The sequence below is a fragment of the Typopeltis vanoorti genome, chromosome 12 (assembly GCF_054136105.1).
Source record: "Typopeltis vanoorti isolate ZY-2024b chromosome 12, IOZ_Tvanoo_1.0, whole genome shotgun sequence".
In the NCBI taxonomy this organism is placed as follows: Eukaryota; Metazoa; Arthropoda; class Arachnida; order Uropygi; family Thelyphonidae; genus Typopeltis; species Typopeltis vanoorti.
In genome coordinates this window covers 133,293,264-133,308,629 of record NC_143560.1, presented here as the reverse complement: position 1 = coordinate 133,308,629, position 15,366 = coordinate 133,293,264, and the positions used below count along the sequence as shown (strand labels likewise).

Here is a 15,366-nt window from a genome sequence, read left to right as displayed (position 1 = left end):
TCTTATTCCTTGCCTCTTTCGTCTCTCCATGTGAATTTGTGCACATTTTTATGTTGAAACATGGTGTTAGTAATAACCAGTCCATGTCCTGAGCAGAAATCCAACAGGTATTTGCCATTATTATTAGCTTTGCTCTTTTCTCCAAATTTTCCCAAAATATTTTTGTATGTCTGATAATCACTTCCTATTCTGCTATTTAGATCCCCAACAAGGACCAACTTTTCCTTTTTCATTGTGTCATTAGTTTTCAATAGAGCCTCAAAAAATTCCTCCACTTCTTCCTTCGTAGAGGCTTCTGTGGGAGCATAGGCACAAATAAGTCTCATTGTCCAGTTCATCATTCTGATATTTGCCCACATCACTCTACTTGAGATTGCCTGCCATTCAAGGAGATTAGCCTGGTATTTAGTGTTGAATACTATTGCTACTCCTTCTTTTCCTTGATTATCATTGCCTGAATATAACATTTTGTATTTATTGCTCAGAAAGATCTCACCAGTTTTTGTCTTTTTTGTTTCAGTCTCCCCTATTATGTCGATCTGGTACTTATCTAATTCCTCAGCTAGCTTCATTTCTTTACCATTCAGGCTTCTTATGTTGATAGTACCGATCTTTAAATCTGGTGATGTTGAGTTGGGGTTGTGTGCTTTCAGATTTGTTCCAGTAGCTGACTTTTCGCTGTTCGCCCTGGTTTCCTGGCGAAAACAACGGGGGGGGGGGGGCTTGTTTAAACCGGATGGCACTGCAGCTGGCATGAAATTTTGTCATATTGTACCATCATTTTGTATATGGTTTAAGCCAATAAGAATACAATTTGGTCGGCTAAATCCTAAATTTCCAGCCCATCCTCGTTTATTCAGTATCCAGGTAGATACCCAAACAGGGTGCACCTCGAGAAGGTGAGGATTGGACATTATGTCAGAATCCCTGGTCGGTTCTCCACATTCATTTAAAGGCTATGTGGAGGTCTCCTCTCAGTTATACAGCTTAGACCCTTTAGCACCCCCTCATGTGAAGTTGGGAAGAGTTATTAGTACAGTGCAAATGTGGTAGCCCTTTAGGAGGATTCGAATAAGCTGAATAGATGGCAAATGAATGGTGGTCAGTTTAATTCAACTAAATGTAAAGTCTTGAAGTTTGTGATACATCGATGAGAGGCTGCATACTCTTTTGAAGGAAGTAGTGGAGGCAAGGGATCTTGGGGCAATGATTGATAGAAACTTGAAGTTCAGGGGCCATATTGAAAAAAGTGGTGAAAGTGCTAAAGAGGATGGCTGCACTACTGAGAAAGAAGTTAACCAACCAACAGAGATAAAAGAGTTGTGATCCCATTGTATAACACTCTGATCAGACTACACTTAGAGTACTATGCTAAGATTTGTTTCCCCACAATATGAAGAGGATAAATTCACCTTGGAAAGAGCACAGAGCCAGATAACAAAAATGATAATAGGACTGTACAATGTTAGTTATGCAAAAGGACTGAAGGAATGTGGTAGATAGGAGAGGTAATATGATTGAGCATTTAAACTGTAGAGAGGTAGTTATAGGGTTGATGCTGGGGACTTGTATGGTAGAACAAGAGAAAGGAGAAGGGAATGGGTGGGGGAGGGGAATCCCTGGAAGTTGGAAAAGGAAGTTGTGAGCAAGAGGATGAGAAGTGCTTTCTTTGCATGGGGGGGGGGGTGAATCATGAACTGCACTGTCTGATAGTGGTGAGAGTAAGAGCAGTGAATGAGTAGAATGATACTTGGTGTTGTCAATGGGCCTCCCACAGTGAATCTTGCGACTCCATGGAGGTCCTGAATAATAATATTAGCCATAATGCTAATATCACACTTATGAGGATGAACCAGCTTGATAAATTGCTTATTAAATATTTCAACTACACATCCTACACAGTGGTTACCAGTATACTATTTTAATCAAATACACTCTCTCATATACTTTGTTCTTCAACATACTGACTCTGCTGTTGGAAGTTTTTTTTTCACCTGGTTAGACGATAAATTATATATTTAATTTAATTCTTTATCCAAGCAAGTGTAAACAAACATGTTTGCACCTGAAGTATCTTCAGGACTGGGGCAACTCGTGGCAAAGGTGGACTGAATTCTCATCACTTTTCTTAGTATCCCATAATGCAAAGCACATCTCATTGCAGACATGTATAATGCTATGCATTATGGGGAGGGTCACTACCCAGACGGTTTTGATCTTTATTGAGGTCTCTTCAGTGGGAGCCAGACACCTTTTGGCAACTGGCATATGGAAATATGAAGTCTACATTGCTTCAACCTTGGTATCACCTCTGGGTCTGGCTCCCACTGAAGAGACTACAATAAAGGTCAAAACCAGTCTGGGTTTTGACCCTACCCATAATGCATAGTATTATACATGTGATTTGCATTATGGTATACTAAGGAAAGTGATGAGAATGCAGTCCACCTTTGCCACGAGTTGCCCCAGTCCTGAAGATACTTCAGGTGCAAACTTGTTTGCTTACACTTGGATAAAGGATTAAACTAAATATATAATTTTTAGATTTCTCTGCTGATGGTTATATTAAGGATAGTAGATATGCACTAAGTCAACTTCCTAGCCTGCACTTCATAATCATCATGTAAATAATTACTATAAATGCCTCCAAAAATGTCTTCTTCTTCTTCTGGACCACATACTTAATTCTCAGTACATCCATTTTATATTTACTTTATTTAACCTCCTCACCTTCTGGAATCCAAAAGGTCATGTGCTATTAAATATTTCTTGATTAATGCCCAAACAACATGATCTTTCCACCTAACTACTCATTCCATGGTGTTATTCCAGGCATAAAGGAAAAGCATGGGTTGAGTTCAGGACTAATAAAATGAACTGACTTTTTGATAATTGCTGGCTTCATAGTTCCATTTGTATATGTTGAGAATTTTTCCTGAACGAGTTTACGCACACCCCACACCACTATCCAAACAATAGGCTTTAGTTTAGATTCTACTGTAGAATGAATGGATGTTTGTGAATGTTTATAGTTAGTATAAGAATATTATCACCCAGCACAAGCCTAACACCACACTTATCAGAACAGTGAGGTAATTTTAAAAAAAATTGTTTGTCTCCAGAGAAGAATTTCTGCATTATCTAACCCTTAGTCCATTCAAACATACTAATATGAGTGTGCTACAGGTTTTCATCAGCAATTGGTAGAATGAATGGATGTTTGTGAATGTTTATAGTTAGTATAAGAATATTATCACCCAGCACGAGACTAACACCACACTTATCAGAACAGTGAGGTAATTTTAAAAAAAAATTGTTTGTCTCCAGAGATGAATTTCTGCATTATCTAACCCTCAGTCCATTCAAAGATACTAATATGAGTGTGCTACAGGTTTTCATCAGCTATTGGCAACAAATAAAAAACTTACGCCACATCGGGCTAGTAAGTACAACAAGCTTAGGAGTTTGATTGGTTCAGTGCCATGGCAAGTAAAACTGCAAGGGCTGGATGTTGATAGTGCATGGGAGGCAATTAAGAAGTGTTTGCAGGAGGCAATGGCTAACTGTATACCTAGATAACTGGTATACAGTTGCCAAAGTAGGACAATTTGCAGCTGCAAGGGACCTGGTATACACCAGGCAGGTCTAGGGGAAGTGATTGGTCTTTGGTAGAGCGGATAAGGGATGCCAACTTTTTATACGGTCTATAACAAGAAGTCTGGTCATATTTTTTGAGGATATTGGTTATTTTTTCAGAGGTACCCTGAATGTAGGGGATGGTGATAGATTTGGTGTAATCTTTATTGTGGAGGGAGGGGGAGTTATTGGTTTTTAGCATTTTTTGGGGATTATAGCCATTGGCTAAGAAAGTGTTGAGGATGTGGTTTAGTTCAGTGGTTAGGGTATCGTCATCTGAGCAGATTAATTTTGCCCTGTTATATAGTGTTTTATAACCCCGTATTGTTGTGGGGGGGGGGGGGAATTGCTGGTGAATGTATCTGCCTGTATGGGTGGGTTTTCTGTAAACAGAGAAAATCAAAGATCCATCAAGCTGGCAAGTGATTAAAGTGTCTAGGAAGGGGAGGGTGTTGTTTTCCTCTTTTTCTAAGGCAAACTGGACTCTGGGGTGTTGGTTGTTTAAGTGTGTTAGGAAAGAGTGTATCTGAGCCATGTGGCCAAATAGCAAACACATCATCCACGTATCGAAGCCAAATAGTCAGTTTCTGTGGGGCAGAGTTTAAGGCTTTATTTTCAATCAGGACGAAAACAAAATCATACGGGTGCTAGAGGAAGAGCTTTCAGATATGCTCAGCCATGACCTTTGGACGTTTCTTTATGACATCTCATGCACTTTGGCAAGAAAAGAATTCGAAAAAATACGTAGTCAGAACTTGAAAAAATACGAAAACCTGATAAAGAATTCTACTTCCTTACCACAGCCACCACTCAACACTGCAGTCAACCTCTCATCCGTAGTTTTAAAGCCTGAAGCACTCACCGCACTTTCACGTGGCCACAATTTCGCCATAGCTCCTAAAAGAATACCTGCCGAGGAAATCATGACCCAAATAGAACGTGGGATTCGCAACCTTCCTAACTGTATCGCCAACAACGTCAGACTGGATGTAGCTGGTGTTCTCACCAATGCAAAACCTCCAAAAACCAACTTGTCCAAAGACGAATATGCAGCTTTACTAGAAATGAAGAAAACAAAAAAAATAGTAATCACCAAAGCGGATAAGGGAAACGCCACTGTGGTGCTCAATCAAAAGGACTACAAAGGTAAGCTTAATGCTTTAGTACTAGACCGTACTACCTACCTTCCTATTGAATATAATCCTACCAGCTCTCAGATTAAAACTCTCCACGGACTCCTTAAGTAAGTCACTTCTTGGCCTGTGGAAGTCACTAACAAACTAAAACCTTATAACTCTAGACCCCCCCCCCCCAATTATATGGAATCCCAAAAATCCATAAACAAAATGTGCCATTACGTCCCATAGTGGATGGCATTGATTCCCCCACACATAAATTAGCCAAACATTTAGCCAAAATGCTCACACACTATCACACATAAAAAACTCAGCCCACTTTAAAGCCAGTATAGAAAACCTCTCACTCCAACACACTGACATAATGGTCAGTTTTGACGTCTCCTCCCTATTCATTAATGTCCCACTCAAAGAAACCCTAGAGCTCATCCAAGCCAAGTTTCCTCCTGATGTCTCAGCCCTATTTCAGTTCACAATGAACTCAGGCCATTTCGTTTGGCAAGGAAAATTCTACAAACAGATAGAAGGGACACCCATGGGTTCACCACTTTCCCCACCCCTTGGTCAATTTCTTTATGGAGATCTTTGAAGAGAAAGCCTTCAACTCCGCCCCACAAAAACCCACTATTTGGCTTCGATACGTGGATGATGTGTTTGCTATTTGGCCACATGACTCAGATACATTCCACTCCTTCCTAACACACATTAAGCAACCAACACCGCAGAGTCCAGTTCACCTTACAAAAAGAGGAAAACAACACACTCCCCCTTCCTAGACATTTTAATCACTCGCCAGCTTGATGGATCTTTGGTTTTCTCTGTTTACAGAAAACCCATCCATACAGGTAGATACATTCACCAGCAATCACCCCCCTCCCTCACAACAATACGGGGTTATAAAAACACTATATAACAGGGCAAAATTAATCTGCTCAAATGATGATACCCTAACCACTGAACTAAACCACATCCTCAACACTTTCTTAGCCAATGGCTATAACCCCCAAAAAATATTAAAACCAGCAACCCACAACCCCCCTCCGCAATAAAGATTACACCAACTCTATCACGATCCCCTACATCCAGGGCACCTCTGAAAAAATAACCAATATCCTCAAAAAATATGACCAGACTTCTTGTTATAGACCATATAAAAAGTTGGCATCCCTTATCCGCTCTATCAAACACCAACCACTTCCCCCCAGACCTACTTGGTGTATATCAGGTCGCTTGCAGCTGCAAATTGTCCTACTTTGGCCAAACAGGCAGAACAGCAAATATCGGGATTTCAGAACACAAAGACTATATCTGGTTTCACCAGTACAGCCACTCTGGGCTGGCAGACCATGCCTTAGATACCCACCATAGAATTCGTTGGAAGAAAACTAAAATAATACACCGCAGCAGGTTTAAGTATGAAAGATTATTCAAGGAATCATCATCAGATCTAAAAAATATTCAAAACCTCAACAAATTTGGTGCATGAAACTACCCCAAATTTGGGAGACTTACATTATGAGAACTTCAGCCCAACAGCCAAAACAACCCAATTAGCCAGCCAGAGGGCACCATGAGGACTTTAGGAACAATATTAGCTTCTTGCCTTCTTCCTCATTTGCTTTTGTTAGTGCCTGAATGCACATACCATATTTTTATGTTGTGACGTTGCCGAAATATTGAAGTTATTCATTAAAGTTGCCTTTAATTAAAATCCTTTATATGCGTTGTTAATTCCGTAAGCTAATTACCAGTTATGTATGACTAACATATAAGCCTTGCTACTGTATACCTAGAGTCCAAATAATAAATCAAGTAGAGGTTAAATGGATAAATAACACGATTCAGCTAGAGCTGCAAAAAAGAAAAAGAAACAACTGTGGAGGGAATTTAAGGAGAACAGTGACAGGCAGGCACACGAATGGTATAAAGTGCAAGTCAGAAGGGTAATGAGTGTGGTAAGAAAAGTAAAAGGGGTTATGAAAGAACATTAGCCATGCAGGCTAAAGAGAATCCCAAACAGTTTTTTCAATATGTTGCAAGTAAAAGTAAAAATGTATATGGCAGAATGATTTTAAAGAATGTCAATGGTAGGGAGGTAACAAAATCAGTTGCTATAGTGGAATTATTGAGCGAGCACTTTGCAAGAGTATATCATCCAGGTGGGGATATTGCGGGAACGAACGAACCAATAGTTTATATGGGAATTGTGGTGAATGAAGTGAAGGTGTATAGTTTATTACAAAACCTCAATGTCAATACATCTGTGGGATTGGATGATATACCAGCTCAGGTCGTACGTGAAGCAGCTAAAGAATTGTCAGTGCCCTTGACCATTTTATTTAATTTGAGTCTCAGGTCTGGGTTAGTTGCGAAGGGGTGAGAAAATAGGGGAAAATAGTTCCACTGCATAAAGGAGGAAGACTGCTGTTGTATATTACCGACCAATCAGCATATCAGGAATCGTTGTCACGGTCTTGGAGAAAATAGTCAAGAGGAAAATACAGGATTGGATGGATGAAAATGGGATACTGTATGGGGGACAGCATCGTTTTGTGAAGAGTAGATCATGCCTCAGTAACTTGCTCACGTTTTATAGCACAGTGACAGCTGAACTGGATAAGGGTAATGGTTTACAGTGATTCTTTTGGACTTTGCTAAGGCCTTTGACAAGATACCACATGAAATTCTAATCAGTAAACTGCAGCATATGGGGATGGATATAGGGTTGGTGAGATGGATAGGAGGGTGGTTGATGGAGAGATATCAGAGAGTGATTTATTCAGGAGTAGAGTCCAAAAGACGGCCTGTGACTAGTGGTGTGCCGCAGGGTTCTGTTCTTGGACCACTACTGTGCAATTTGTTCATTAACGACATAGGAAAGGATCTGTGAGGAAGTGTTCATTTGTTTGCTGATGATGCAAAGTTGGGTAGAACAATAGTGAGTGCACAGGATGTCAAAATTTTGCAGGATGGTTTGGAGGACTTGGAGGACTTTTTAAATGGTTTGGAGGACTGGGCTAAGGAGAATGGATGTCAATTTAATGTGGCAAAGTGTAAGGTTATGCATTTTGGGGTGAAAAGATTAGCAGCAGTATATCACACTGGTGGAACCATACTCCAGGAGATTGATGAGGCCAAGGATTTGGGATTGTTGGTGGATAGGGAGTTGAAGTTTAGGGAACAGCAAAAGTGGCTAAATCAGCTAATCAAATCACTTGGTTGCTGAAAAATACTTCAACAAGCACACACAAACAGGTTATTGTTCCTCTGTATCGAGCCTTGATAAGACCCTATCTAGACTACTGTGCCCAGATTTGGGCACCAGGGTTTCTTCTTGATGGGGAGGTGGTGGAGAGGATCCAGAGACGAGTGACCAAGATGATATCAGGTCTATACAATGAACCTTATGAGAACAGATTGAAGATTTGTGAGTTGCAGAAATTGGTTGATAAGCAGAAAAGGGGTGATATGATTGAGACATTCAAATTACTGAAGGGTTTCTATAAGATTAATTTAGAAGATATATTTGTGAATAGGACTGGTGGTGGGAGGACTAGGGGCCATACATGGAAGCTGGAAAAGAGTGTGGTTAGCAAGGATGTTAGAGCTAGGTTTTTTTACTTGGAGAGCGGTAAATGAGTGGAATAAGCTGCCAGTCTGTTGTAGGTGCCATGACTGTGAATGAGTTCAAGGCAAGGTATGATAGATACTGTGTGAATGTCGAATAGTTGTTCTTGACATGATGTTAGGGCCTCCCTCGATGAGTCTATCGACTCCTTGGAGTTGCCCATAATAATAATATTAAAAATAATAACTTCTCAATGAACCATCATCCACAGTGACACATCATAGTTGCTGTTGTGAACTACTGGAGAAAATATTGGTGCCTCATTCACAATAACATCTTTTGATGCAATGATCAAATCCAAAAAGCTTGTTTCTCATGTGCTCGCAGTTATATAATGCCTACAGCAGCTGTCTCTCAAAAACCTGGAAAATTCAATCTTCCCTTAGATGTTTTCATTCCAATCTATATGACCATAGATAAAATCATCCATAATAATCAACACTGCCATACTTCACTCTCCTCAATTTTCTGATATCAATCATCGCATGCTGTCCAACCACACCATTTATTCTTATAGCATCACTAAATCTCTTATTTATTCCTCGTATCTGTAGCAATAGCAGAGCCATCTAATTAGAGAAGAAAAAAAGAGAATAAAATTACAAGACAGGACTCTGAAGAAAAGGCAAAAAAAGAGGTTAGAAGAAAGTGTGAGCAATGTGGTAGTGAAAGGGGAAAGAACAATGGGAAGAAGTCAGCAGTATAGAGAGATATGGAAGCCACTGCTACTGACCTACAGGTAATGGAATGTTTATACATATGGAAATAACTCTCCCAACATACTGGTATAATTTTTCACACTATAAAGTTAGGCAAATTTATAGTGATGCACATCTTTATATTGTTTGTTGTGTGTATTTATTGCCTGAATTTATTTGTGTAGTTCTAAAGACAGAACTGTATATGTCCTGCAAGATTATATGCCTTGTAAAAATAAGATAGCATAATAGTTAAACTATATGTATGGGGGGGAGGTCTGGAAAGTTCTGATAACCACCTAAAACAAAAACGATATTAAAGCAACTGATATAACCACAAGCAAGAATATAATAGTAGCAGAGTTATGAGGGTAACTTTTCTTATATCCTTGTATGTTCTTTCTTGTGGTTATATCAGTTGCTTTAATATCATTTTTGTTCTAGGTGTTTATCCGAACTTTCCAGATACCCCTCCCCTGTATATGTTATAAAAACATATTAATTAAAAATTATTTTATGTTAAAGAGCATCTTTCCTGAAACTACCTTATAATTAATGGCAGTAATCAAAATCTCACCAAACAAGTAAATCCCATATTATAATCAGGATGGGAATTGTAGTCCTTTCAATTTTGCTCATGACTGAGCAGTGTAGTCCCTCTCAAAAGGATCAAAACAATATTTAAAGCTTCAATCACTCTCTGCCACTCCCTAGAAAACATAGCTTGTGTTTCTTCTCAATCACCACACCTCTAATAATGGAACTTCCTACATTACCAGTCTTAATTCATTCATCACCTATCCTCACCCAATTCTTTTGCACCTTTCCATTTACATCCATCACTTAACTAATATGCTACATTGTGCTTCACTTCCCATCCTTCTAACTACATTCTCTCCACATGAATGCCCTTGCTTGGAACACTTGTACTATTGTGCTTTCTGGTAGTCATGCTTTTGTGCTCACCAGCATTCAGAGAATCTCGTTTCTTCCTGATTTCCATATAATATGTGCTCCCCAATTCAGGGACTTGTTAAAGTTAATTTAAATGAGATACTGCATAAACAAAATGAAGCAAACCATCATGAAACAACACAAAGTAATAACTCCATTCAGGGTGAATGGAATTTAGTTAAGGTCTTTGGCACTGGTAAAAAATGTATCACATGATCTTAACTTGGACTGTTTAATGAAAATTAAGATCATGGACCACTTGCAGGGATTATGCAATTAAATTATGCAAAATGTTTTAAAAATGATAACAAATAATTCCACTAACCTGGTTGGATGATTTACTAGGATTTGTTGCATCATTTTTTGCTGACTATTTTTAGAAACAAAGCTATGCAAAAATTATGTTACAAATAACAATAAATAATCTATCTACAGTGCAAAAAAAGCCTTCAAATTCAAAATGCATATTTTTTTAGTAATGTCTCTGACTATTTCTATATTATTTACATAACAGATGATTTTAGAAGATATGACACAACTACATGAACTAAAAAAAAAAAAAAAAAAAACAGAAATTTTTATTTTAAAAACAGAATGAATACCTGTTGGATAGCCCATGGAATGCTCAACAGTGATGTTCCCATCATTGTATTCCATATAGCAAAGCTGAAATAATTATAAAAGCATATGTAATTTAAAATATTCAGCTATATTTCAAATCAAATTCTAGTAGATTAAACTACTTATGTACATGGGAGTATTGTTTAAATTAAATTTGCCCAGAAATTATATTCTTGTTTAATCCAAGTGAAATGTAAAGTTTGTGTACGATATATCTTCATGACTAGACTACCTGCATACAGAGACTAATGACCTCAGATCAACTATCTTATATCATATAATCGAGAATTGTCAAATTCTCGATACGTATTCTCAGGGAATGAAGAGAATATTATGATGGCACTATATGAAAAAAGTTAAATCATCACTAAAAACACATGTACTAACCACAGTAATGACTATTTAATTCGTAAATATTTCATCCCAAGTATCTTGTGACATCATCAGTACAGCAGTTCAAAGAATACTAGGAATAACATACAGTTAGGGCGCATGATTACAGCAGAATTTCAATATGTTTTATATATATATATATATATATATATATATATATATATATATTATTTTTTTTTTTTTCCAGTTATATTTAATTTACTTCTATAACACGTTACTGCATGCATATTGAGATTCCATTGTAATCATGCTCCCTAACTGTATGTTATTCCTAGTATTGTTGGAACTACTGTAATGATGATGTCCCAAGATACTTGGGATGAAATATTTACGAATTAAATAGTCATTACTCTGGTTAGTATGTGTGTTTTTAGTGATGAATTCACCACAGGTTTTGTTATATAAAAAGTTAAATCAGATTATTAATTTTTGTCTTCAAAGGCAAATCATATTGTATCAATCTGCCTATACCTTGGTCATCCTCTGGATATTATTCTTGCCATTCTGGCAAAAACACTTGTTTTGCAAACCTTTCCTTTCCCATTCTGTTGAAGTGATCATACCACTAGAGAATAGCTCTGATAACACATTCCTAAATGCAAAACATGTAAAGTTGGATGAATAACATCCAACTAAATGGATGAATAACACCATTAAGCTTGAGCTGCAAAAAAAGAAACAACTGTGGAGGGAATTTAAGGAGAAAGGTGTCCTGCAGACACACGAACCACATAAAGCGCAGGCCAGAAGGGTAACGAGTGTGGTAAGAAAACCAAAAGCGAATTACGAAAGGGAATTAGCCATGGAAGCTAAAGGGAATCCCAAACAGTTTTTTCGATATGCTGCAAGTAAAATAGAAAATGTATATGACAGAATGACTATAAGGAATGCTGATGGTAGGGAGGTAACCGAATCAGTTGATATAGTGGAATTACTGAGCAAGCACTTTGCAAGAGTATATCATCCAGGTGGTGATATTGCAGGAATGAAGGAACCAATAGCTTATATGGGAATTGTGGTGAATGAAGTAGAGGTGAATAGTCTATTACAAAACCTTAATGTGAATACATCTGTGGGATTGGATGATATACCAGCTCGGGTCGTACATGAAGCAGCTAAAGAATTGTCAGTGCCCTTGACCATTTTGTTTAATTTGAGTCCCGCTCTGGGTTAGTCCCAAGGAGGTGGAAAGAGGGGAGGTTCCAAGACTGCTGTTGCAAATTACCGACTGATCAGCATATCAGGAGTCATTGTCAAGGTCTTGGAGAGAGTAGTCAAGGAGAAAATACAGGAATTGATAGATGAAAATGGGATACTGTATGGGGGACAGCATGTGACAGCTGAACTGGATAAGGGTAATGGGTTTATAGTGATACTGCTGGACCTTGCTAAGGCCTTTGACAGGATACCACATGGAATTCTAATCAGTAAACTGCAGCATATGGGGATGGATATAGGGTTGGTGAGATGGATAGGACGGTGGTTGATGGAGAGATATCAGAGAGTGGTTTATTCAGGAGAAGAGTCCAAAAGACGGCCTGCAACTAGTGGTGTGCTGCAGGGTTCTGTTCTTGGACCACTACTATTTAATTTGTTCATTAACTATATAGGAAAGGATCTGTTCATTTGTTTGCTGATGATGTAAAGTTGGGTAGAGCAATAGTGAATGCACATGATGTCAAATTTTTGCAGGATGATTTGGATAGATTGGAGGACTGGGCTAAGGAGAATGGATGTCAATTTAATGTGGCAAAATGTAAGGTTATGCATTTTGGGGTGAAAAGATTAGCAGCAGTATCTGTCAGTCGAAGGACTTCTTGGAGTTGCCCGTAATAATAATAATAAAATAAAAAGTTTCATCCTAATATCCTCATTTTTAATATGATACTGCCATTGATGTCATCTATTCACTCTCCTAATCCGTTTTTCATGTTGGAAATTTAATGGAATATTTTCAGTACTGGGAAAGGATTAAAACTAATTTTAAAGCTTCCAATATTTCGTCTCAGTCACTGAGACATCGTCAGGAATTACAAATAACTTTTGTAACAACACACTCAAATACAATACAATACCAAGTGAAACATATGGGTGACTCTAAAGTCTTATCTAGGTGGTATGCCCTCCATAGGTGTTTGCAGGTGGCCTAGTAATGTGGAATTTATGATAAAGTTTCCCAACTTTTGGGAAGTTTAATGCAACCGCATTTATTTAAATTTGATTGATTTCTAAGTGCTGCCACAGATTCTAAAAGCAGTCTTTTTTAAATTTACTATGGTGGAGCATGGTAGTTTTTCACCAGGAGATCCTATGGGTTGTATCCAAAACATGGTCTGCAAGGCCAGATTGACCATAATTGAAGATGTATGATTTGTGTTCTTCTAAACAGACGGTTGCTGATCTGCCTGAAATAAGCCAGCTTGCAGGAACAGGGTACTCTATATACTCCAGGCACTGAGAGAGAAAGGAGCTGATCTTTGGTGGAATGGATAAGGGTAGTAAGTTTATGGTGGGGCTTAAATGCTATGTGGAGGTTATCCAGCTGCTGGCTAACTCTGTGATCCTACCCTCCTCACTGGTCTTACATGTAAAAACTCTACCCATTTTAAAACCTTAATTGAAAATCTAACTTTAAATAATACAGACATATTGGTAAGTTTTGACATCACATCATTGTTTACCGATATTCCCTTAAATGACACCTTAACACTTAAACGCTTTTCCTAATATCTTAGAGCTCTATTCCTTTGCCATCAATTCTGGTTATTTTTCTAGGAAGAAAACGATCTACAAACAGATGGAGGAAACCCACTATGGCCCTCCCTCCTGCCAATATTTACATGAAAATTTTGAGAAACGAGCAATAGACTCAGCCCCTCTCAAACCTTCTATCTGGCTAAGATATGTAGATGATGTGTTCTCTATTTGGTTTCATGGCCCAGACACATTAGATGCCTTTCTCAGTCGCCTCAATAGCCTACATCCAAGAATCCAGTTTACGATCGAAAAGGAAAATAATAATTTACCCTTCCTAGACACCTTAGTAATATGCCTTCCTAATGGTAACCTTTCCTTCTCTGTATATAGAAAACCTACTCACACAGGCAGATACATTCACAAACTCTCCCACCACCACCACCCCTCTCAACAATATGCCATTATTAAAACTCTAACCAATAGAGCCCACAAGCTTTGTTCCAGTGGAAACTCCCTTTGAACCGAACTCAACCACAAACACAACACCCTCCTTTCCAAAGACTACAGCAATTACATAATTTAAAAAATAACCAGTTCCTCCCCCTTCTCTTCAGAAGGACTTCAGAAATGCCATTACCATACCCTACATCCATGCCACATCAGAAGAAATTGCCAGGTTCTTAAAAAAGTACAACCTCCACACAGCGTTTAACCACCTTACCGGCCGTTATGGATCAAATACGCATCCGCATACGCTTCGTATCCATCATATATTTCATTGTTATAACAATGGTATTACAATTTTAATAAGCACTTCGCATCCATGATAAAGTGAACGTCTATAGACGTCTTGGCCGGTAGCGTGGTTAAGGCAAAATGTAAACTTACTATCCTTATCCATTCCACCAAAGATCAGCTCCCTCCTCTCTCAGTGCCAGAGCATACAGAGTACCCTGTTCCTGCAAGCTGGCTTACTTCAGACAGACAGAAAGGTCAGCAACTATCCGTTTAGAAGAACACAAATCATACATCTGCAATCATGACTATGGTCAATCTGGCTCGGACTATGTTTTGGATACAAACTCACAGGATCTCCTGGAGAAAAACACTATGCTCCACCACATTAAATTAAAAAAAGAAATATTGTTTTTAAAATCTGCGGTGGCACTTTAATTATCAGAGATCCCACATTATATTCCAGGCTACCTACAAACGCCCACAGAGGTCACATCACCTAGATAGGACGTTAGATCACCAACATATTTCACTTAGTATGGTGTTGTATTTGAGTGTGTTATTACAAATGTTATTTGTAATCACTGAAGATGTCTCTGTGACTGAGCCAAAATATTAGAAGCATTAAAATTAGTTTTAATCCTTTCCAGTGCTGAAAATATTCCATTAAACTTCCAACATGATTCATAGTGAAGAATTTATGGAAACACAACACATGTTAGAATAATCACTTTGCTTAACATTAAGCAAGTAACAATCGACATTTCGACCTCTGTATTGAGGTCATCATCAGGAAAACATACATATGTATACACGATACAAGCTACATGACGCTGCACTATACAAAAGTAAGATGAATCAAATATTT

At 38.2% G+C, this 15,366-nt stretch overlaps 1 protein-coding gene across 2 annotated transcripts in view; it reads right to left on the bottom strand.

The window, feature by feature from the left end:
• LOC150101235 (neutral amino acid transporter 9-like) overlaps nt 1-15,366 on the bottom strand; it is a 350,447-nt gene that overhangs the window by 236,605 nt on the left and 98,476 nt on the right. For both annotated transcript variants that reach the window (XM_090401257.1, XM_090401256.1), the window contains exon 4: nt 10,655-10,718. In XM_090401257.1, coding sequence (XP_090257383.1) covers nt 10,655-10,718 — 64 coding nt within the window. The remainder of the gene's footprint in view (nt 1-10,654; nt 10,719-15,366) is intronic.